General features: G+C 57.5%; 1 protein-coding gene across 1 annotated transcript in view; it reads right to left on the reverse strand.

Moving 5' to 3' along the window:
• Window positions 1-3,172: 3,172 nt before the first annotated feature.
• Window positions 3,173-22,905, reverse strand: part of RTN4RL1 (reticulon 4 receptor like 1) — a 59,514-nt gene continuing 39,781 nt past the window's right edge. Inside the window, exon 5 of the mRNA XM_054456575.2 lies at window positions 3,173-6,272. Within this exon, the coding sequence (XP_054312550.1) occupies window positions 4,960-6,272 (1,313 nt within the window). The 3' untranslated portion in view covers window positions 3,173-4,959. The remainder of the gene's footprint in view (window positions 6,273-22,905) is intronic.

Below are 22,905 nucleotides of genomic sequence, written 5' to 3' on the forward strand. Positions count from 1 at the left end.
GGGGCTGGAAGGGACTCCATCAAAGCGTGCATCCACCCCTCCTCAAAGAATGAACACCAGCCAGGTGCGCTGGCCCAGCCTGTAATCCCAGCACTTTGGGTGGCTGAGGTGGGCGGATCTCTTGAGGCCAGGAGTTCGAGACCAGCCTGGCCAACATGGTGAAACCCCATCTCTACTAAAAAGTCAAAAAATTAGCTGGGCGTGGTGGCTTGCACCTACAATCTCAGCACTTTGGGAGGCCGAGGCAAGTGGATTCCGTGAGGTCAGTAGTTCAAGACTAGCCTGGCCTATGTAGAGAAACCCCGTCTCTATTAAAAATACAAAAATTAGCTGTGCATGATGGCTTGCTCCTGTAATCCCAGGTTCTTGGGAGGCTGAGACAGGAGAATTGCTTGAACCCGGGAGGTGGAGGTTGCAGTGAGCTGAGATCACGCCACTGCACTCCATCCTGGGCGACAGAGCAAGACTCTGTCTCAAAAAATAAATAAATAATAAAACAATTAGCCTGGTATGGTGGTGTGTCCCTGTAGTCCCAGCTAATCAGGAGGCTGAGGCAGGAGGATTGTTTGAGCCTCAGGAGGCTACAAATAAACCCAGAGAAAGACTGCCTCCCTAGGTCAGCGTAGAGTAGGGCCTGGAGGAGCTGGGTCCCTGGCAGAGAGGTGGGTCTGCTCAGAGGCTGGTGGGGCCTGCCTAGGAAGCGGGTGTACATGTAAAGGGGAATTTGCTGAGGGCTCGGTGGCTCCAGGGAGCCTCTGCAGCAAACTCCTTCTCTCTGACCCCCGTCCCTGCAGCTTGCCCTCCACGAGGCCTCCCGGGCTCTCCCGCTCCCCCGAACCTGCTCACAGGCCTTCCTGGAGCCCATTCACCGCAGCGGCAGAGCGCTGGTGATTAGCTGGGTGATGAGTAAACATTTGCTAAATGGGATTCTTGGCTCTTGGAAAGAACAGCCCCGGCAGGAGAGGAGGGGGTGCGGTTGGTGGGAGGGCTCTGGGGTTGGCTGATGGTCAGAGCCGGCAAAGGCAGAAGCACTGGGGGGATCTAACAGGCTGCTCCGAAGTCAGGAGGGGCTGAGGGCGGCCGCGACCGGGAAGCAGGGAGCGCGGGCAGTGGAATGCTTCCCGAGCTCGGAAGCAGCAGGTGTCTGGGAATGGGCCTGTGGCCCAGGCAGACTTCCAGCGAGCGCTCCAGCTTGCTGGCATCAGGGGAAGATCTGGCTGAGCCCAGGAGGCAAGTTTCCACCATGAAACCCACTGTTGAAGAACCGCGGCAAGGGTGCCACAGTCGGAAACCACGTGCCTATAAACAGGCTTTAGGGGGGCGGGCGGGAGGACGACCCCAGGTCGGGAGGAGCACACAGCCCCTCCACTTCCACGGCAGAGTCGAGTCCCTGAGCAGAGTCCCCTGGGCCGCTCCCGTACTGGGCGCGTCTCCCATGCCCTCAGGTGGGAGTGGTTTGTGGATACCCCAGACAGTGCTGTTACCACCTCTAGCCCACACTCTTCTCTGGACGGCTCCTCATCCTCCAAGACTCACTGGAGTGTCACCTCCACCTGGAAGCCCTCTCTGACTGCCCTCACCCAGCTGAGCTCCTCATTTAGGGGGCCGAGGGGTGCTAACACGAGCACCAACTCCATACCAGTTGCGAATACTTGTTTCTACATCTAGGCTCTGAGCTTCTTTTGCCCAAGCCATGTCTTCTCACGTTTATGTCCCCAGAGCCTGGCCAGTGACTGGACACGGAGGCCCCTGATCAGCCCTTGTTGAATGAACCATGCAGAGCCAGCCAAGCTCTGGGGTCAGGGGAGGAGCTTGTGTGAAAGGCCTTAGAGACCACCAGTGGCCACCCAGCTCCTCCGACAGGGGTGGCTCTGTCCCCGCCAGTCCACAGTGGAGGTCTGCGTGGCAGGAGGGCGGGGAGGGAGAAGAGATGACTCCCTCCGGGGGTCCAGGGAAAGTGGTGGGGGAAGACGGCAGCGGAGGGGTGGCCCCCGCCTCTGGGAAGACCACATGAATCTGCATCTCCCTGCCCTGAACCAGACGCAAGGGGCTGGGGCTGGCGAATAGAGAAGCTTTTGCCTCGCCCCTGACGCGTCCAGTTGCTTTGATGTTTGGGGCGATGGTGTCATCATAACTGCGTAGCATGAGCCGCTGAGTGACAAGTGATGTCGTCTGCAACAGAGCTGCCTTGATTCCCCCTACCTCTTAGAGGAGAAAGCTGCTAAAAATACCTGGCGTCCTGGGCCCCCACTGCCTTGCCTCTAATAACAGTCGGCAACCAGAGACTGTGCTGTGCTTGACAGAAGCGGATCATTTATAAAACATCAGCAGTCCTCGTACTGACATTTCACTTCCATATTACAGGACTTCCTAAGTCTTTTAAAAAAAAAATTTAATAAAGTGCTTAGACTCTTGATTTTCCCACTGAGGGCCTTGCTGTCTGAAGTTGGAAACGAAATCAACAACATAACAACATCCTTGGGTTCTAAGGGACAGCCAGGCCCTGGCACCTCAGCCTGGGTGAGAGCCTGCAAGGCCACAGGGGAGCAGCTGCAGGCTGAGGATTCTTTGGTCTGCAGTCACTGGGCTCCCTGTAGTGAACGCCCCAAGCCTCATACTGAGGAGGATTTGTCCAGCCAGGCCTGAAAACACAGCCTTCCTCCCTCTATCCGGGGAACCGTCTCCAGAGAGACGTGTGCAGTCTCCAAGCCCACCCACAGCTGTCCGGGTGGGTCCCTGGCCTCCTGGAAAACCCCTTGGGCCCCAGGAACTGACTGTTCCCTTGCAGCCACCCTGCCCCACCAGCCGCCTGCCCGGCCCCCTGCGGATCAGTCACTCAACAGTTGCTCCTGAGGCTCCCAGGAATAGGCCAGGAAGGACCCAGGACCAGCCTCCTCCGGGGAGAGCCTCGGAGATGGTGCCGACCCGGGGCAGTCAGAATGTGGAAAGTGAATCATGATCTGTGCGGGCGAGGGAAGTGCCATGAAACGGAGCACTAGGGTGTGTGTGCTCTCGTGTGTCCCGTGAGTCAGTGTGCTCCTGCCCCCTGTGGATCCTCCCGCCAACAAATGTGCTGTGTTCCCAGAGCTGTGCCCGGCCAGGCTCGCCCACCCACAGAAGCCCAGGATCTGCCACCTGTCAGGAATGCGGGGTTAGGAAATGAAAAACAGGGTTCTTGTCCAAGATCATTTATTGTTATTATTATTTTCTCTCTTAATTGGATTCAGCGTTTCTGGCTCCTCACACACATCCTCTCTGGCGGGGGATTCAGGTTTGTGCAAAGCGCAAAGGAGCTTGTACCCACCTGGGCCCCCGGCCAGCAGCACAGCCGTCTTTGATCGGAGCACTTTTTCCCTGTCCGGGCTCGCCTGCCCCAGTCCCTGCTTCTGACCCCTGAGTCCGGCCTCCCGAGCCTCTGCCTGCACCCTGAGCATCCCCAGGACGGCTAGGAGGGCCGGGTCTTCTGTGATGCAGAAGTGCCTGAGATGGTTCATGAAATGCCCTCATTGTTCCTCTTCTGCTAAGGCCCCCCGATGCCTCCCTCCTGCTGTCCTACACAGGGCCCTTACTGGGTCACACACCAAACAGCCTCAAGGAAAAATTCAGCAGCTGAGCCATGCAGGAGGCCTGGGCTCAAGCCCAAAGTCTCCTTAGCCCGTCCAGACCGTCACTGACCAAACACTAGGCTGACGACACCGTCTGACCCTTTGGACTAACACTGTGGATGCTGCCTGGCCTGCTGGCTTAAAGATCCCAAAGCTCCTTCCCCTTCTCCGTCTCACTCACCCTCGAGGCCTGGCTCCCTGACATACAATAAGCTGTTTCTCACTTCTCACCCTGAAGCCAACAGCTACGACAGCAGGGGTGACAGAGTGCTCCAGGGTGGCAGACAGGCTCGTGTTGCATATAAAAACAAGGTGATGCTCTAAATATCTAAGAATATTGGTCCCCCAAAGTGACTCTTGCTGCCTCCCCTTCCTCACTGTTCACGCAGACACCTTGCCCCAGGCCCTTGGCAAGCCCAGGTTCCTTGGAGACTATCATTGCCAGTTTGGGATTCTAGACAAAAATTCTATCACTTTGTTCTTGCTAGAAATCACCAATACAATCCTTAGTTCAGCAAATACAGTTTTCTGTATAGTTTATAAACATGAAAAGACGTACAGTTAGGTAACGGAGTGGGAGGGGGACTGTGCATTTGTATATATATATATATATGTAGAGTGTGAATATATATAAGTGGACGTAGTTATAAAACTGCACCTTCTGTGAGAACCTCATTGCCCGGGATGAAGTTCTAGATTTCAGCCTCTGATGATCTTTCCTTTGGTAATTGGTTCTTGGACCCCAGCAGTTGGGCCTGGGTCTGCCAGGGTTGCCTGAGACATCAGGAATGAGAGGCGCTACCCCCGAGGGAGGGGCTGAAGGTGGAGTAGGGTAGAATTCAGGGCAGGGTGACTAAGTGGCCTCAGGCAAGAGCCAAGATGCCACCTGCTCGTGTGTGCCCAGACTGCTGGCCGCCCAGCCTCGTGGGTGAGCCTCGTTTGTTTTTCTCTGCGTCCTGCTTTCTCTAGGAACCACGAGGCCCTCCAGACCTCTCGGAACGATTGGGATTCCACAGAGCCCTGGTGCCGCCGTTGGGGGCAATTGTCCCACTGTTGCCAGTGGAGGATGCACTTGGAGTGCCTTTTACCACCTTGCCAGAGTGGACACTGTCCGTGGGTGCTCTGCGGGGCTGGCTGGGACAGCCGGCTGAGAAGCGCCAACCCCTCCCGCCTAGGGCTGTACACTTTGGGTTTATAATCCACATGGCAGGGTCCAGACGTCCAGACAGCAGCCGAAGCCTCTACCAGCCTTTTCCTGAAACCCAGCAGATCTTCCACTTGTTAAAAAAAGAAGAAAATAAATTCTGTTCCTTGGTGGACATGTGGCAGTGCTGGGTGCTGACGCCCTGGGTCCTCAGCGGAGAGTGACTGCCAGCCCCAGTGTCCAGGCCAGGAGGGAGGCCCCCAGGGAACTGGCCGAGGAGGCCTGCTGCACCCCGCTGGGGGCACGGATGGGGGTCCTGCGGGCACACTTGCCCTTCCTCTTGGGCCGGGCCGTGGGCATGATGTCGAAACTGAACTTGTGCTGGTAGTCTGGGGCATAGTCTGGCAGCTCGGGGGCCTGTTTCCCAGCGCCCGCCTTAGAGATCTGATTGCGGTTCCTGTGGCTGGTGCAGTTCTTGCCCGGCTTCCTGTGGCCGGGCCTGGAGCCGTGCGGGTGGCCCTTGCTCCTGGTGGGGCCGTGGGGTGAGTGGTGTTCCTTGCGGGCGGCCCTGTCGGTGGTGGTGAGCGTGTGTGACTTGATCTGGTGCGGGGACGCTGGTCCCGTGCAGTTCCGGAAGTCCTCGGCCCTCAGCAGCTTCAGGTCCTGGCCGTGCCGCAGCCCGGGGGACACGCAGGGGACAGCGGAGCTGGAGCCCCGGAACCTCTGCAGCCATTCCCACAGGGAGCGCGCGCGACAGCCACAGTCCCAGGGGTTGCCATTGAGGCGGAGGAACTCCAGGGCCCCCAGCGGGGCCATGCACTCGCCCTGCAGCTCCGAGAGGCTGTTGTTGAAGAGGAAGAGGGTGGTCAGCCTGCGGAGGTCGTGGAACGCCTTGTGGTGGACCCACTGCAGCTGGTTCTCGTGCAGCAGCAGACGGTCCAGGTTCACCAGGCCCCGGAACGTGCCCGGGCCCAGACTCCACAGCTTGTTGCCGTGGAGAAACAGGTGGCTGAGGTTGACCAGGTCCACGAAGATGTCGTCCTGGAGGTACTCGATGTGGTTGTCCTGCAGGTAGAGGTACTGCAGGCTGTGCAGGCCGCCAAAGATGCCAGCGGGCAAGGCGCTGAGCCCACACTTGTAGAGGTAGAGGGCGTGAAGCTTCACCAGGCCCTGGAAGGTCTCGGGCGCCAGCGTCCGCAGCTGCCGGTTGTCGCCGAGGTCCAGCTCCTCCAGGTGCACGAAGCCCTCGAAGGTGCTGGGGTGGATGTAGGTGATGTTGTTCGAGTAGATCCACAGGGTGACCATGGCGGGGCTGAAGTGGCCGGGCTGGAGGAGGCCGATGCGGTTGTTCTGCAGGAAGACGCGCTCGCTGTCCACGGGGATGCCCTCCGGGATGGCTGCAAAGTTGTGCGCCTGGCAGCTGACTGTCATGGGCGCCGGGTAGCACACACAGTCCCGTGGGCAGCCACCACCCAGGGGCAGCTCCACAGCTACCAGCAGCAACAGCAACTCCACGCAGCACCCTGGCAGGGAGAGAGAGCACAGCCAGGTCAGGGGCTGTGCAGGTGAGGACTGGCACCGCACCCTCCGGCGCGCGCCGGGGACGCATCCTTGTCTTGGCTGAGCTCCGGGAGAACCTTGTCCCTGGCTGGAGCAAGGTCAGGGTCAAGGCCCAAGCCTGGAACCCGTCAGGGACGAGAGGCCTCCCCTCCTTGGTGATCCACTTCTGCTGGGCTGGGAGGTGAGTCTAGGGTGAAGGCCCCAATCACCCCCACACCTCCTTAGTTCCACCCCACAGCTACTGAGCCCCAGCCCCACCTGCTCCAGCCCTGTCACACTGCTGGGGTGGAGGCCGAGACCCAGGGACACAGCCGTCAGCCTCCTGCTCTCCTCCTAGCTGTGCCACTGGTTGTTGCTATCTGCGCTCACGGATATTGGGAGGGGCTCTTGCTCTAATGTAGTAAATATCTCATGTAGAGTCCTGAAGAATCTCTATTTATTTATTTTTATTTTTATTGAATTTATTTTTTTGAATGGAGTCTCACTCTGTTGCCCAGGCTGGAGTGCAGTGGCAGGATCTTGGCTCACTGCAACTTCCGCCTCTGGGGTTCAAGCGATTCTCTGACTCAGCCTCCTGAGTAGCTGGGATTATAGGTGTGCACCATCACGCCCAGATAGTTTTTGTATTTTTAGTAGAGACGGGGTTTCTCCATGTTGGCCAGGCTGGTCTCGAACTCCCCACCTCAGGTGATCTGCCTCGGCCTCCCAAAGTGCTGGGATTACAGGTGTGAGCCACCGCACCCGGCCAGAATCTCTTTATTTAAATCATTCCCAATCACAAGCAGAGCATGCATGCGTGGCACCAAAGTTCACCTCAAATAATGTCTCCTTTACATTTACAGTGTCTTCCACATCCTCAAAACATACAGGCAACACCCCTTCTAAGCCTCAGTTTCCTCATTTCTGAAATACAGACACGGCCGGGCGCGGTGGCTCACGCCTGTAATCCCAACACTTTGGGAAGCCGAGGGAGGTGGATCACCTGAGGTCAGGAGTTCGACACCAGCCTGGCCAACATGGTGAAACCCTGTCTCTACTAAAAACACAAAAATTAGCCGGGTGGCTACTCAGGAGGCTCAGTAGTACTCAGGAGGCTGAGGCAGGAGAATCGCTTGAACCTGGGAGGCAGAGGTTGCAGTGAGCTGAGATTGCACCACTGCACTCCAGCCTGGGTGACAAGGTGAGACTCTGTCTCAAAAAAATAATAATAAATAAAATAAAATAAAGGCCGGGAGCGGTGGCTCACATCTGTAGTCCCAGCTCTTTGGGAGGCCAAGGCGGGCAGATCACGAGGTCAGGAGATCGAGACCATCCTGGCTAACACGGTGAAACCCTGTCTCTACTGAAAATACAAAAAAATTAGCCGGGCGTGGTGGTGGGCGCCTGTAGTGCCAGCTACTTGGGAGGCTGAGGCAGGAGAATGACGTGAACCCAGGAGGTGGAGCTTGCAGTGAGCTGAGATCGCGCCACTGCACTCCAGCCTGGGCGACAGAGCAAAACTCCATCTCAATAAATAAATAAATAAATAAATAAATAAAATACAGACAATAGCAGTTCTCCCTGGCAAAGCTGTGTGGATGTCCTGAGAGGGCGCCTGTCTGTGAAGGCCTGGGGGTGGCACCAGCTGTCAGGTGGAGGCTGCCCCAATCCCGACCCACCTTCTGGACACTCCCCTCTCCCACCTCGCTCCAGCCCCCAGGCTGTGGCTGCAAAACCAGGCCTTGCCTCTCGACTGTCCAGAGCGTTTCCTCTGTAGCTTCCCTCTAATTGGGCATTAATTAGGCATTCGTTAATGGATCCTTAAAATAATTTATTTTCGGATGTGTCCAGCCTGTGGTCGGATAATAGCCCCGTGCTCGTTATTGGAGCAGCCTCATTACGGACGATCGTCATTACCTACCTTTTTCCAGGGTCCCAGCTGCCCCAGGCGGCCGGGCAGGCGCGCCGAGGTGGGGGGGCCAGCTCCAGGCCTCCGGGCCCCAACCCTGGAGGGCCAGGCAGCCATCTCCTCCCTACCCAGCTAGCCTCCAGCCCCTTTGCTTCTAGCTTTCCAGCCAGGCCTCGTGGGAGAGCCGGGGCGCCCGGGGCAGCTGAGTCTCTGCTGCAGCTGTGCCCAGAGCTTGTGGGATGAGAGAACCAACCCTCTGGCCACTCTCGGGCCAGCCCTGTTCCCGGCCTTGTGCCGCTGCCTGCCCAGGCTCCCGGCCCAGCAGGCCTCACCGCCACTGTCACCCCCTCGTTCCTGGCAGAAACAGCGTCGTAAATAAGTGACAGCTCCCAGCTGTTGGGAGTTATGGGCTCCCAGAGAGTGGCAGCTGCTTCCCGTCCCCTGTAATCACCCGGCTTCGACTGAACATTTCCAACACATAAAAATCATCGTACATAATTTGTTTTTTTTTTGCATAATTGGGCTTGGTTGTGAATTCAGAGGAATTATGACTTCAGCTGTGGTGGTGGCACAGCTTCAAGGACCCTTTCTGGGCCAAGCCGTGCTCTCTGTGCTCTCTGCAGTGACTTCAGTCCCGCCCAGTGCACAGCCCGCAGGCTGGGCCGAGGCTGCTGCTGTTTTCCCCTCCTACCTCAGTTTCCCCTCCTACCACACGTAGGAGATGATGGCAGTGTCCACCGTCTCCACTTGGAGGCTCAGATCTGGCTTCCAGCCCCTGCTGTCTGCCTCCATCTGTCCAAGGAGACCCAGCCTGCAGGGGGAGGCAGGAGTGTGAGGGGGGAGGAAGCTGGGCTCCAAACCCCACTTGACTTTTGGGAAGCCTGCCCACTGCCTGAACCCTCCACACCCAGGGCTGGGAGGGGGCCCCAACCCACCCCAGCTGTACCTTCCACAGAGCTGACACTCCACCCAGCTGTACCTTCTACAGAGCCGACACTCCCCGTCTCTCTCAGCTCACACTCCTCACCCCTGCTCAGGCTGCTACCCTCCAGGAAGGTGCTTCCTGCACCTGTAGGAAGCTTCCTCCCCCAGGGAGCGGCCCCGTTCTGCCACCCTGAGGGAGCCAGGGTGCCCCTCCTAGCTCAAGAGTGTTCATGGTGTTCACTGCTTCTCATCCCACATCTCAGGCTTTTGGGGACCGGGCCACAACCAGGCCATTCTGCAAAGACAAAGCCATTTCGTCCCTCGGGCTGCAGCAAGAGAGGCCTCCCGGCAGGGGGACAGGGTGATATGTGTCCGGCTCAGCGCTAATCCCACTCGACATTTGCACAGCTTACTGGAGTTTACAGAGTGCTTCTGCTCACACTCCCCTGAGCCTCAGAACTACCCTGTGTGCTGGGGTGTGGGGAGCCCTTCTCCACCCGCTGTGTGGCTATCTCTGTAAGGCCCAGGATGCAGTTCTCTGAAATGACGCCCGGAGATGCTAATAGGGGGTCCCACGGAGAGACATTTCCCCGTCAGACACAAAGCAGCTGCCTCCAAGGCATGTTGGGAAACAGGGGAAACCAGGCAAGGACCCCAGTTTAGGTGAAAAAGCCAAATGGCCCCCAAATCCAGGAGTGGGCTTGGTACGTGGCTTGTGGGTGCGCCGTGGGTGGGAGGGGTCAGAGAGCAGGGGTGGAGTGAAGACCCAGGGCAGGAACCCTCCTGCTCCTCCTCTGAGAGGGCTCTAGGCTTGGCACAGGGCTCACATTCCCCGCCTCAAGGAAGAACAAGCCATTGTATCAGGGGCCTGGGTGGGGGGGCCGGGCAACAAGCCACAGGCACCAGTGTGGGCAGCCCCTCCCGTCCCCGTGCCTGAGGATGGTGGAGGGCCCCTCGGGGGCCAGGCAGAGGGGGGATCCGAGCCCTGGGGAGTGCTCACCGACCTTCGGTACTGCCCAGATGCAGGGGACCCACCCCAGGGAAGCTGTCCTTCCAGGTACCCCTGTCCCTCCTCCTGGGGAGTGAGGATGTCTCTGCTGAGAGCTTCTGCGCCCTGGAAGCTGGTCCCATCTCCAAGACCTGGACCAGCTGTCCCAGCCAGCCCCGCCGCCTCCGGTACCCCCTGCCAGAGCCAGTGGGTGCCCCAGTCTTGGATGGTCCCCCTGCTGGGTTTCTCCCAGGGAGGCTGGCACAGCATTGCCACAGCTCCTCCCGTGCCCCTCCATGCAGCCCTTGGGAGCCCCGACCCGCTGATTGCCTGATTAATGAGCTAGCAATGAGGTACGCGCCTTTGCGGTGCATTTTAAGATTGCAAATTAGCAGGGATCAGGGTCTTCGCGGAGGAGCCCTGCACCCCTCCCACCAGCCTCCTCATCCCCTCCTGGGTGGGGCAGGGGTGGCTCTGCCAGAGGGGGCTGAGGAGAGCAAGGCTGGACCTCCCCCAAAGCTCCCCCAAGCTTTCCCTGGGGGGCCCCCTGCTCCTCCTCTCCTCCAGGGGCACGCACTCGGCTGACTGCTCAGCTATCCCCAAACCTCCCGGCCTCCCACACGCCTGAGCTCACCGGCATCTCTGAAGCCTCATTCATTCCCTCCTCCATTCAGCACTTGCTGCCTGAGCCCCGGGCTGTGGGGGGTGCCAGTGGGGAGGGCCCAGAATGAGTGGGTGGGGGGACACGGGGGATCCTCATGGCTCACTAGCAGATGGGGGGGGCTCACTAGCAGATGGGCGCTCCCAAGAGCAGGCAGTCTGGCCAGGTGCTAGGCCTAGGGTAGGCCCCTGGAGGTGTGTGTGGGAAGTGGGGGTGCTCAGGAAAGACCCCTGCCATCCCTGTGCCACCTGCCAACATTGTTCCGTCACCTCCTGGAGTATGAATCTGGGAACCAGGGAGAAGGGTCCCTGCCTCACAGGGTTGCCTTAGGATTCCAGCCAGCACACAGGAGGCAAGGAGAGCTGATATTGTGTTCAGGTCCTCCTTTCTGCAAATCCCCAAGTCCCTGCTTGCTGGGCAGGGATCATGGGGGCAGCTCAGGTGGGTGGCCTGAGCATCGGAAGGCACCCTACCCAGTCTGCTCAGCAGCCCCAGATGTGCCTATGACTTGTCTCGTGAGGCCAGACCTGCTGGGATGGGTGGGAAGGGAAAGGCAATGGCCACAGCCCGTGCAAAGGCCGTGCAGTGGGAAGGGGGCGACGTGCCCCTTCCTACCCCAGCTCTGCTTCTCGGGCTCTAAGTACACAGAGCTTCCAAGGAGGCTGTAACCTCAGCTCAGCTGGGCTGGGGGAACCCAGAGCCGGGATGGCCAGAGATCTCCCCACTGGGACCAGCCCTGACAGGGCCCTTGCCCCAGGCCCAGGCCAGCCAGCCACAGCCGGCCATTGCGGAGGGCACTCTGCAGCTTCCCGGCCCCTGGAAGCAGGACAGGACCAACCAAGGCGGACCCAGCCCTAACTGTGTACCAGAGTCCTCAGGACAGCCCCCGTTTCACAAAGGAGGAAATGAGGCCCGCTGGGGGAAGCCACCGGCCACGGCACATGGCTGGCGACGGGGCAGCGAGCAGGCCTCACCCAGCTGACTGCAAGTCCAGGACTGTGCCCCCAGCTCCACCCTGCATGTGGTGGGCAGAGCATCCTCCACGAAGGGCTGGTTGGCCCTCACAGGCCCCAAAGCCTCGAGCTGCTCACCCCAACCTGCCAGCACCGAAGGGACTGCCCCTCCCTGTGCCTGAGCAGGGCTGGCCCCATGGCTGGTATCCCTGCAGCCCCCTGGGCAGGGCCGTGGGGCTCTCTGAGTCTTGGAGACTGGTCAGATCCCTCTGGCTCTGCAGCCCTCCCTCTCTCCCCTTCCCCGCTTTCCCAGCCCTGGCAGATTGGCAGATGCTCCTCTCTACGCCAGTCGATGCTAACCCAATGCTCTCTGCTGGTCAGATAACAGCCTCAGGCCAGGCCGGCTGCACTTGGGGCTGCTGGCGCCTTAGGCTACTTGGCACTGTCCCTCCATGCTGCACCCAAGCACAGGCCATTTCCTGGTGGGCCCATCATCCCCTCCGCAGCCCCGCCTGGAGCCTGGCTCAGCCCTGGAGACATGGAAGCCAGCCAGTGCACAGCTGGGTTTCCCTTGTGCGATTGCTGGACGTGGGGCGTGGGGTGTGCAGGATGGGCAGGGGCTCCTAGTCCATGGCATAGGGCATTGGAAAGAGCACAAGCTTTGGAGACAGAAAGACCTGAGTTTGAATCCTACCTCCCCCATTTTTTTTTTTTAAGGACACGGTCTTGCTCTGCCGCCCGGGCAGGAGTGCAGTGGCACAATCATAGCTCACTGAAGCCTCGACCTCCCGGGCTCAGGAGATCCTCCCACCTCAGCCTCCCAGACAGCTTGGAACATAGGCCCACACCACCAGGCCCAGTGAATTTTTTATTTTTTGTAGCAATAGGATCTCCCTATGTTCCCCAGGCTGGTCTTGAACTCCTGGGCTCGGCCTCCCGAAGTGCTGGGATTACCGACATGAGCTACTTCGCCCAGCCCTGGATCCTCAACTTAACCAGTGTGTCCCCACGCTTGTGTGAGACTCATCTTCCTCACCTGCAAAATGGGGCAGTCATTTAAAGCTCCAGCGAGCCCCTCTCGTCTGCGGACGTCGGCCTCCCCCACATCTCCATCTGTCACACGAAAGCCTCCCAAACTGAGCTCTGCTCTTCCCCCACAAGCCTCCTCCACGCACATATAATCCATCTCAGTCAGACGCAGCGCCTTCGTTTCAGCTTCTCCGGCCAAACAGCTTAGAAATATTTTAGACGGAGTCTCGCTCTGTCACCCAGGCTGGAGTGCAGTGGTGCGATCTCAGCTCACTGCAACTTCCAGCCTCCTGGGTTCAAGTGATTCTTCTGCCTCAGCCTTCTGAGTAGCTGGGATTACAGGCGCCCACCACCACACCCGGCTAATTTTTGTATTTTTAGTAGAGACGGTGTTTCGTCATGTTGGCCAGGCTGGTCTCAAACTCCTGACCTCAGGTGATCTGCTCACCTTGGCCTCCCAAAGTTCTGGGATTACAGGCATGAGCCACCATGCCCGGCCAACTTCAAAATGTATTCAGCAACTATCCACTTCTCATAGCCACCACCCTAGTCTGGGCAACCATCACCTCTCGCCTGGATTATTGCAATAGCCTCCTAAGTGGTCCCTCTGCCCCACCCTTGCCCCCGTATCTCATCTAACACAGTAGCCAGGGAGATCCAGCAAAAGTCTATTAGAATACGATGCTCCTAGGCTCACCCCTCTGTAGTTCCCATCTCGCTCAGTAAGGTCCCTCCAAGTCTGTTCTGTGGCCCAGAGGCCCCGCTGGATCTGAGCTGCCACCCCCTCCTTCCCTCCCTAGCCGCAGTGGCCTCCCTGATACACCCTATTCATGCCGGGGATGCTCCACCTCTAGCCTTTCGCACGTGCTGTTCCCTCTGCCTGGAGCGCTTCGCAGAGTGTCTGAGGGACTCCTGCCATCACCTCACCATTCGCGGCTGTCCCTGCCTCTTCCTCAGGTGCCCCAAGTCCCCTGAGGCCTTGTCTGAGCAGCCTGGTAGTTTTGTTTATTTTTGTTTTGTTTTGTTTTTTGAGACGGAATCTCACCTATCGCCCAGGCTGGAGTGCAGTGGCACGATCTCAGCTCACTGCAACCTCCACCTCCCGGGTTCAAGCGATTCTCTTGCCTCATCCTCCTGAGTAGTTGGGATTACAGGCGCCCACCATCCCCTTCCAGCTAATTTTTGTATTTTTAGTAGAGATGGGGTTTCACCATGTTGGCCAGGCTGGTCTTGAACTCCTGACCTCTTGATCCACCGCCTCGGCCTCCCAAAGTGCTAGGATTACAGGCATGAGCCACTGCGCCCGGACTTTTTTTAAAAAATAGAGATGAGGCTTCACTATGTTGACCAGGCTTGTTTCAAACTCCTGGCCTCAAGCAGTCCTCCCGCCTGGGCCTCCCAAAGTGCTGGGATAACCGTTGTGAGCCACCGCGCCCAGCCACCCTGTTTCACTTTACCCCACAGCATTCCCCTTCTTCTAATACGCTACATGATTTCCTTATTTTTCTTATTGACTTTCCACCTCTTCGCACTGAGTGTATGTTGACTCCGTGAGGACAGTGGTTTTGCCTGCTGTGTTCTCTGCTGTACCCTCAGGGCCCAGAACACTGGCATCCAGCAGGTGACCTGTCACAATGGCTGGATGAAGGAAGAACCTTTCTGAGTCAGCAGGGGGACTAAGAGATGCTGCTCAGGAAGCCCTAGGCCCAGGGCCTGGCTCCCAGCAGGTGCTCCATAAACAGAAGGGTGCTTATCCAAAGCGAGGAGCCTCAGAGCCTCCAGGGTGAGAGCAGAGACTAGGCCCTGGCTCTATCCGGAGGCTCCCTGGTCAATCACAGAGGTGACACACGGTGAGGAGAGCTCTGGGAAGGAGGATCCAGTGCCAGGCCAGCCAGAGGCCCAGGGCAGGGTGACCAGGGCAGGTTTGCCTGGGACAGAGGGGTTTTCCAGGATGTGTGGGACTTTCAGTGCTAAAACCAGGACAGTCCCAAACCAACCAACCAACCAGGACAGGCCAGTCCTCCAGGTCATTCGGGTCAGGCACATCCAAGGCCTGTGCCTCCCTCAACAAAAACCTCTGAATGCAGGAAGGGGAGGAACACACAGGCAGGCACGAGGCACAGTGTCTTCTCAAACACCATGTGTCCCGCTCAGTCCCTGCAGCCAGGAGGCCAGCCTGGGCCCAGATTGAGCCTGTGCATGGCGTGTGTACCTGTGTGTCACGTGCATGTGTACGTGTGTGCACAGGGTCTGTGTGCATCTATGTTGAGTGTGTGTCTGTGTGTGCATGGGGTCTGTGTGGATCTATGTGTGATTGTGTGTCTGTGTGTGCATGGCAAATGTGTGCGTCTCTGTGTGTGTGTGTGTGTGCAAGGGGTCTGTGTGCGTCTATGTTGAATGTGTGTCTGTGTGTGCACGGGGTCTGTATGTGTCTATGTTGAATGTGTATCTGTGTGTGCACAGGGTCTGTGTGCATCTATGTTGAATGTGTATCTGTGTGTGCACGGTGTCTGTGCATCTCTGTGTGAAAGTGTGTCTGTGTGTGCACGGGGTCTGTGTGTCTCTGTGTGAAAGTGTGTCTGTGTGTGCATGGGGTCTGTGTGTGTCTGTGTGAATGTATGTGTGTGTGCACAGGGTCTGCGTGTGTCTCTGTGTGAATGTGTGTGTGTGTGTGTACCCAGGGTCTGTGTGGATCTATGTGTGACTGTGTGTCTGTGTGTGCACAGGGTCTGTGTGCGTCTATGTTGAATGTGTGTCTGTGTGTGCACAGGGTCTGTGTGCGTCTATGTTGAATGTGTGTCTGTGTGTGCACGTGTGTCTGTGTGCGTCTCTGTGTGAATGTGTGTCTGTATGTGCATGGGGAATGTGTGCATCTCTGTGAGAATGTGTGTCTGTGTGTGCACATGTGTCTGTGTGCGTCTCTGTGTGAATGTGTGTGCGTGCACGGGGTCTGTGTGTGTCTACGTTGAATGTGTGTCTGTGTGTGCACGGGGTCTGTGTGCATCTATGTGTGACTGTGTATCTGTGTCTGCACATGTGTCTGCGCATGCATGCTTGTGTGCTCGTGTACTCGTGTGGGCCTGTGTTTACATGTGTGTGCACAGCTGAGTGCACGTGCAAAGCCGATGCATGTGTGTGAATACACAGGTATGCACACATGCCTGTCTTGGGACTGTGGATAGGGTGGCGGCCCGGGCCCCTTCACCCTGCAGCGTGCCTCGCTCACCCTCCTGAAAAGGGAGCGGGGCCCTCTTCTGAGCAGAGCCACCCATCTGAGGTCTTATCTCGGCACTGGCTCTGGCTTTGCCTTTAACTCCCGCCCTCCTCCCGACACGCTGAGTTATGTACCCACTCCAGGTCCCTCCAGCACGCCAGGATCTCTCTCAGCTGAGAAGTGGGCAGCCCCTTATTGGAATAGCCTTTCAGCTTTCATCTGCCTCGCTGGGCCCCTGGAGCAGGCCTGGCTGGGAATGCCGTACTAATTAGGACGCCACATTCTCAAGGGGGCCTTGTCGGAGCAACCCCCAGCTCCCCTACCCTCTGCCCATCGGGTCTCCGGTCTCCTTGCTGTGAAGGTCTCGCATGGGGTGGGGGCTGGAGGCTGGCACACTGACAGCTCTGGACCCACGTACTGCCGAGGCTTGAGACTGGCCCCCGTGCCAGCACATTGCAGTGAGATGACCTTAGGCCAGTCGCTCAGTCCTGAGGTCTGGGAACTGCGGGTCAGAGCAGCTGGCTCCTCGGGTGCACTCAGTGGGACTGTGCGCCTGAACTGCTCAGCCCAGTGCTGGTTGTACGGGTGGCCCTCCCTAAGCCGTGATGATTACGTTACTGCTAGTGTTACCAGAGGGAGCTGCCCCCACTCCTGCTTAGGGCTCTCCCAACCCCCATCGGACCCTGGACCCTGGATTTCACTCCACCCACCCTGATGCACCCAACCCACCGCAGAAAGACAGTGGGCTGCCGAGAAGGGGCTTTAGCCCAGGGCTGAGGGTCCCTGCCAGGCTACGGCTGCAGGCGGGCGGAAACAGCGCCCTGACCTCTCTACTCGGCCCTCTCTCCCCATCGACCCAGCCCCACCTGGTCCTGGCAGTGCTCTGCAGGAAGCCCAGGGCCCGTGACCTCTACTGCTACCTTCTGCAGTCCCTGCTTTCCAGGGCTCATAAAATGTGCCTTGTTATGTAAATTTGCTCCCTGGTTTGGGGGCCCCAGAACCTGAGTTGTGGCAGCGCAGACTCCAGGGCTAAAGGCTGAGGGCTTCTGAGAGCTTGCCCTTCCCAGGAGGTTTCAGTGAAGGCTCTGGGCCCTGTGTCTGAGCTTGGCACCTTGTGGAGCCAACTGCCCCTCCCCCAAAACTACAGCAAATTGTGGACCACCCACTGTCGGACAGGCGGACGAGCAGACACAGGCGGACGTGCGGACGGGCCCACCAAGTCCCCAGTGATATCGTAGGTGTGTTTAGTAGGGCAGGGGTTAGTGGCAAATATCTGTTTGTGATGCCTGCCTGGGGGTCCAGGAGGGGTGTGACGGGGAGGGCGTGCGGTGGCGACCTACTGTTTTCTTTTCTTTTTCTTTTTTTTTTGAGACAATCTCAGTTGCCCAGGCTGGAGTGCAGTGGTGAAATCTTGCCTCACTGCAACCTCTGCCTCTTGGGCTCAAGCCATTCTCCTGCCTCAGCCTCCTGAGTAGCTGGGATTACAGGCGCCCGCCAACACACCCGGCTAATTTTTGTGTTTTTTTTTTTTTTTTTGAGACGGAGTCTCGCTCTGTCGCCCAGGCTGGAGTGCAGTGGCGCGATCTCGGCTCACTGCAAGCTCCGCCTCCCGGGTTCATGGCATTCTCCTGCCTCAGCCTCCAGAGTAGCTGGGACTTCAGGCGCCCGCCACCACACCTGGCTAATTTTTTTTTTTTTTGTATTTTTAGTAGAGGCGGGGTTTCACTGTGTTAGCCAGGATGTTCTCGATCTCCTGACCTCGTGATCTGTCCGCCTCGGCCTCCCAAAGCGCTGGGATTACAGGCGTGAGCCACAACACCTGGTCAGGACCCACTGTTCTTGAAGGCCCTGGTGCTGGGCAGGCCAAGGTGTCAACAATGCAAAACAGGAGCTAGGAGCCTGCCTTTGAGAAGCAGGTGCAGAATGCCCTGCCAGGGCCCTTGTTCCCCAGCCCCAAAGAGCCGCCCCTTCCCTGCAATCAGTGAAAGGCATTCAGAACCGGCATCTAGAGCTCTGAGCGCAGCCCAGATCCTGTCCATCACCCGATTCTGAATCTATCCTCACTCCTTCATTCACGAGAGTGACTGAGCTCTGGGCTTGCTTCCACAGCAGCAAGAGGCTTGGCTCCTTCCCTCCTGGGGCCTACATTCTCCTGGGGGTGCAGACAAACTAAAGGAACCAGCTAAGCCCCAAATAACAGATCATGGTAAGTGCTGGGGACAAAAGCGGTTGAGAGAGAGACAAAGGAAGGGACCTATCTAAGCTGTGTGCTCTCAGAGGGTCTCCCTCCCTGGGCGACTTCTGAATTGAAACCTAAAAGATAAGAAGGAGCTGAGTAACAGCGTTCCAGGCAGAGGGCACAGCAGGTGCAAAGGCCCTGGGGCAGGACTGAACTTGGCCTGGACGAGGGCAGAGGGGCAGGAGATGGGGTCGGAACAGTAGGAGCCAGGCCTTGTATGGCCTGAAACGCCACAGGAAAGGGTTTGGATCTAATTCTGGGTGTGATGAGAAGTCACTGAAGAGCCCAGGGTGGGAGCTACAGGGTTGGGTTTGGATTTGGGAGGTTGCATTTGGAGGGTGAGTTGAGGTGGAGCCAGGAGGGAGGCCTGTGGCTGTGAGAGACCTTGGGGGCCTGAAGAGGGCCAGGGGCCATGGAGACAGACAGTGCTGAATGGACTGGGCAGATGCCAGGATGGGGCCCAACAGGACACACAGACGGATCAGGGTGAGGGAGGCGATGGGGGCCACGGGGCGGCTTCCCAAGTCTATTCCAGATGACGGAGAGGATGAGGGTATCACTATGAGACTGGAGGAATAAAACAGGAAAACAGGCTCAGGGGCAGCCAGGGCACAGCTGAGGATGCATAACGTCCGAGACGCCTTAGAGAGATGTTTAGTTGGCCGCAGCTGGATGTGTGAAACTGAAGCCGAGAGGTCGGCTGTACACTCGGGAGCTGTTGGCACAGAACGGGCGTGTAAATCTGTGGGAATGAAGCCGGGGCAGCAGCTTACACCTGGAATCCCAGCACTTTGGGAGGCCGAGGCGGGCGGATTGCTTGAACCTCCAAAGCAGGGGTTGCAATGAACTGAGGTCGAGCCACTGCATTCCAACCTGGGCGACAGAGTGAGACACAGTCTCCAAAAAAAAAAAAAAAAAAAAGGCTACTTGGCAACATAGTGAGACTCTCTCTCTCTCTTTCTCTGTGTGTGAAAGTAAGTTCGTTAAGAAAGTAAAGGAATTAAAGAATAGCTACTCCATGGCCGGGCGCGGTGGCTCATGCCTGTAATCCCAGCACTTTGGGAGGCCAAGACGGGTGGATCACGAGGTCAGGAGATCAAGACCATCCTGGCTAACACGGTGAAACCCCGTCTCTACTAAAAATACAAAAAAATTAGCCGGGTGTGGTGGCGGGTAGCCTGTAGTCCCAGCTACTCGGGAGGCTGAGGCAGGAGAATGGCATGAACCCGGTAGGAGGAGCTTGCAGTGAGCCAAGATCGCACTGCTGGACTCCAGTCTGGGCGACAGAGCGAGACTCCGTCTCAAAAAAAAAAAAATTAAATTATATAACAAAAAATAGTAAACACACAGGATCGAGGCTTTTCGCGACACAATGCTTTTGGGGCGGGGAAAGGAAGAGTCAGCCAAAGAGAACGAATCGCCAGTAAGGTGAGAGGAAACCAGGAAAGTGTGGCTTTACCGAAGCCACAAAGTTTTTTTTTATTGTTTTGTTTGTTTGTTTGTTTGTTTGTTTGGGACAGAGTCTCGCTCTGTCGCACAGGCTGGAGTGCAGTGGCGCGATCTTGGCTCACTGCAACCTCTGCCTCCGAGTTCAAGCGATTCTCCTGCCTCAGCCTCCTGAGTAGCTGGGATTACAGGTGCGAGCCACCACGCCCAGCTAATTTTTGTATTTTTAGTAGAGACGGGGTTTCACCACATGTTGGTCAGGCTGGTCTCAAACTCCTGACCTCAGGTGATCCACCCGCCTCGGCCTCCCAAAGTGCTGGGATTACAGGCGTGAGCCACTGCGCCCGGCCCGAAGCCACAAAGTTTTTCAGGAAGGGGGATAATCAACTGTGATGAAGACTGCCGAGGACTAATGTGAGGACAGAGAAGCGCCCCACTGATTTGTCGACTTGGAGGCCACTGGAAAGTTCCTTCCTGGCAGAAGGCAGAGGCCGAAGGCATATGGAGTGGATGAAGATCAAATGTGAGTGAGGTGGGGGAGCCAGGACAGGCCGGGGCGTGCTGAGATCACGAGGGACTCAGAAACCTAATGGCTCAGGGACAGCAGGACGGCTGAGGCTCTGCTCCAGGACCTGGGCCGAGAGGGCACCCTCTACCCAGAAAGCTGCTACTCTCCTAGCAGAAGGGAAAGACCTGTGGACGTGGCCCTTGCCCTTTTGTTTCAAGCGACACATGTTTCTCCTGCTCACATTTCATTGGTCAAAGTCAGTCACGGGGCCCAGCTGCCATCATGGACGAACACCCCCAGGGGAGTTTGGGGAACAGTGAATATCTGTGAGCACCCAGAGACCACGCTGCACGACGTTTTGCCATGAGGGGCAGCAGAGAAACAGGGCAGGACCTGGAGGGGCATGGCTCAAGGGAGGTTGGGTTTTTTATTTTTTTTGAGATGGAGTCTCACTCTGTCGCCCAGGCTGGAGTGCAGTGGTGCGATCTCGGCTCATTGCAACCTCTGCCTCCCGGGTTCAAGTGATTCTCCTGCCTCAGCCTCCTGAGTAGCTGGGATTACAGGTGCCCACCACCACGCCTGGCTAATTTTTGTATTTTTAGTAGAGACGGGGTTTTATCATGTTGGTGAGGCTGGTCTCGAACTCCTGACCTCAGGTGATCCACGCACCTCGGCCTCCCAAAGTGCTGGGATGACAGGCGTGAACCACTGCAGCCAGCCTGGTTGTTTTTTAAATGGAAGAAACTAGAGCCCGTTCACATGCTGACAGCATGACTCAGGAGGAGACAGAGAAACTGATGCAGGAGGAGCGAGAAGCAGGAAGAATAGGAGATGCGGAGCTTAGAGGGAACCGAGCTGGGACGCGCGGGAAAATGGACCACATGGAGGTGATGATGGAGCTTGCCTCTGGGGGCTTCTGTTCTCTCCACGAAGAAGGGGTCCTCAGCTGAGGTAGGGACGAGGGTGGGAATCTGAGGAGAAAGAGGACAGGACGGAACAGGCCTTCCCTGTCGTGGGTGGGTAATAATCTAGTCACATGGGAGGCCGGCGGAGGCCACCCCTGGGCGGTGGGGAGGAGGGGTATGGAGCACTTCAAGTGAAACCGGTCACCCCGCCTCTGCGCCTCGCTGTGGTGATACTCTCGGTATATACTCTCGCTCTGCTCGGTATAGTGGGAGGCAGAGAAGGGTTCACCCGGGGCTGGGTTTTCCAGTGGGTACTGCAGAGTCAAGGAAAGATGAGGAAGTTGAAGGTGTTTGCAGACAGAAGCTTCCAGCGCCCGCTGACCCAGCCTCTGCCCAGGTTCTCACCTCGGGCTGGGCTACTGGGGCTGTGTGGCTCCCTCCAATTAAGTCTGTTCACAGAGACCCAGTTCCTGGTCTCTACGAGCAGACACATCTTTCCCGTGCCTCCAGACAGGATGCTATGGAAATTTGAAGCTCTTTTTGGCCCCTCAGCCACCAAACCCTCTTCCTCTGTTTGAGAGCTCTCCGTTTATGTAAATGAGCTATTTCCTCCCAGTCGCAGCTGAGAGGGGCTCGAACTCACTTCCCCAGCCTTGAAGGACTCCAGCCAGGCTCCAAGACTGAACTAGCAGTCAGAGACGCAAATAACCAGGAGCCAGGTGGGATCCATGGCAATGGCAAAGCCAGCGGGGACTGGCAACTGGCGGGAACATTGGAGGTGCGAGTGGAGGTGTCTTTGCCCTCACTGGGGGCACCTGCTCCTGCCTGTGGAGCCTGCAACCCTCTGGGAGGTGCTGTGAGTTACCTAAGAGCCTTGAAATAAGTCTGGTTTTTCGCTTACATTAGGCAAGGCTGGTTTCTGCTGCTTGCAAATAAGAATCCTCCCCGATGCCAGGTCCCTGTAGCTCAGCATGGTTTCCGAGCTGAGACGGGTGTGCCCATCTGTGCCCCACCAGTCTCTGCTCTGAGGCTTCCTGCTCCCCCCTCCCTGCCTTCTTGGGGCAGCAGCTCCCGAGTTCCCTTGCAGGTGTCAGGAGGCAGGGCTATCAATGCAGCAGCCGGGATCAGCCAGTTAGACTCTGCCTCAGGAGCTTGACCCCGAAGCAAGCAACGGGTCTAGACCCTTTCATCCTGGTGGCGCCATCCTGGGGACATTGTCCACTAGGTCTTTCCACCAAGACCCCAGCACCACCGTGGAGTCCTGCCCTCGCCAGAGCTGCTCCTTTGGGTCTATGGGTCACCCTCCCCCATTTTTTTTTTTTTTTTGAGACAGAGTCTCACTCTGTCACCCAGGCTGGAGTGCAGTGGTGTGATCTCAGCTCACTGCAACCTCTGCCTCTTGGGTTCAAGCAATTCTCTGCCTCAGCCTCCTGAATAGCTGGGATTGCGAATGCAGGCACCCACCACCACACCCGGCTAATTTTTTCATATTTTTAGTAGAGACGGGGTTTCACCATCTTGGCCAGGTTGGTATTGAACTCCTGACCTCGTGATCCACCCCCCTCAGCCTCCCAAAGTGCTAGGATTACAGGCGTGAGCCACTGCGCCCAGCCTCCCCTCCCCCATTTTCATTCTGCACAGGTCCACCCAACCCCCCTCTTCTTGGCTATCAGGATCCAAATTTCCTTCAGAGGCAACCACGTGCTCCTCTAGAGGAGCCGCGCTCCTCTCCTGCCGGGGGTGAGTCTTTGTCTACTTCACTGTCTGGGGTTGGTTTAAACAGGAGCATGTAATCCCAGCACTTTGGGAGGCTGAAGTGGGTTGATCACCTGAAGTCAGGA

The sequence above is a fragment of the Pongo pygmaeus genome, chromosome 19, assembly GCF_028885625.2.
Source record: "Pongo pygmaeus isolate AG05252 chromosome 19, NHGRI_mPonPyg2-v2.0_pri, whole genome shotgun sequence".
In the NCBI taxonomy this organism is placed as follows: domain Eukaryota; kingdom Metazoa; phylum Chordata; class Mammalia; order Primates; family Hominidae; genus Pongo; species Pongo pygmaeus.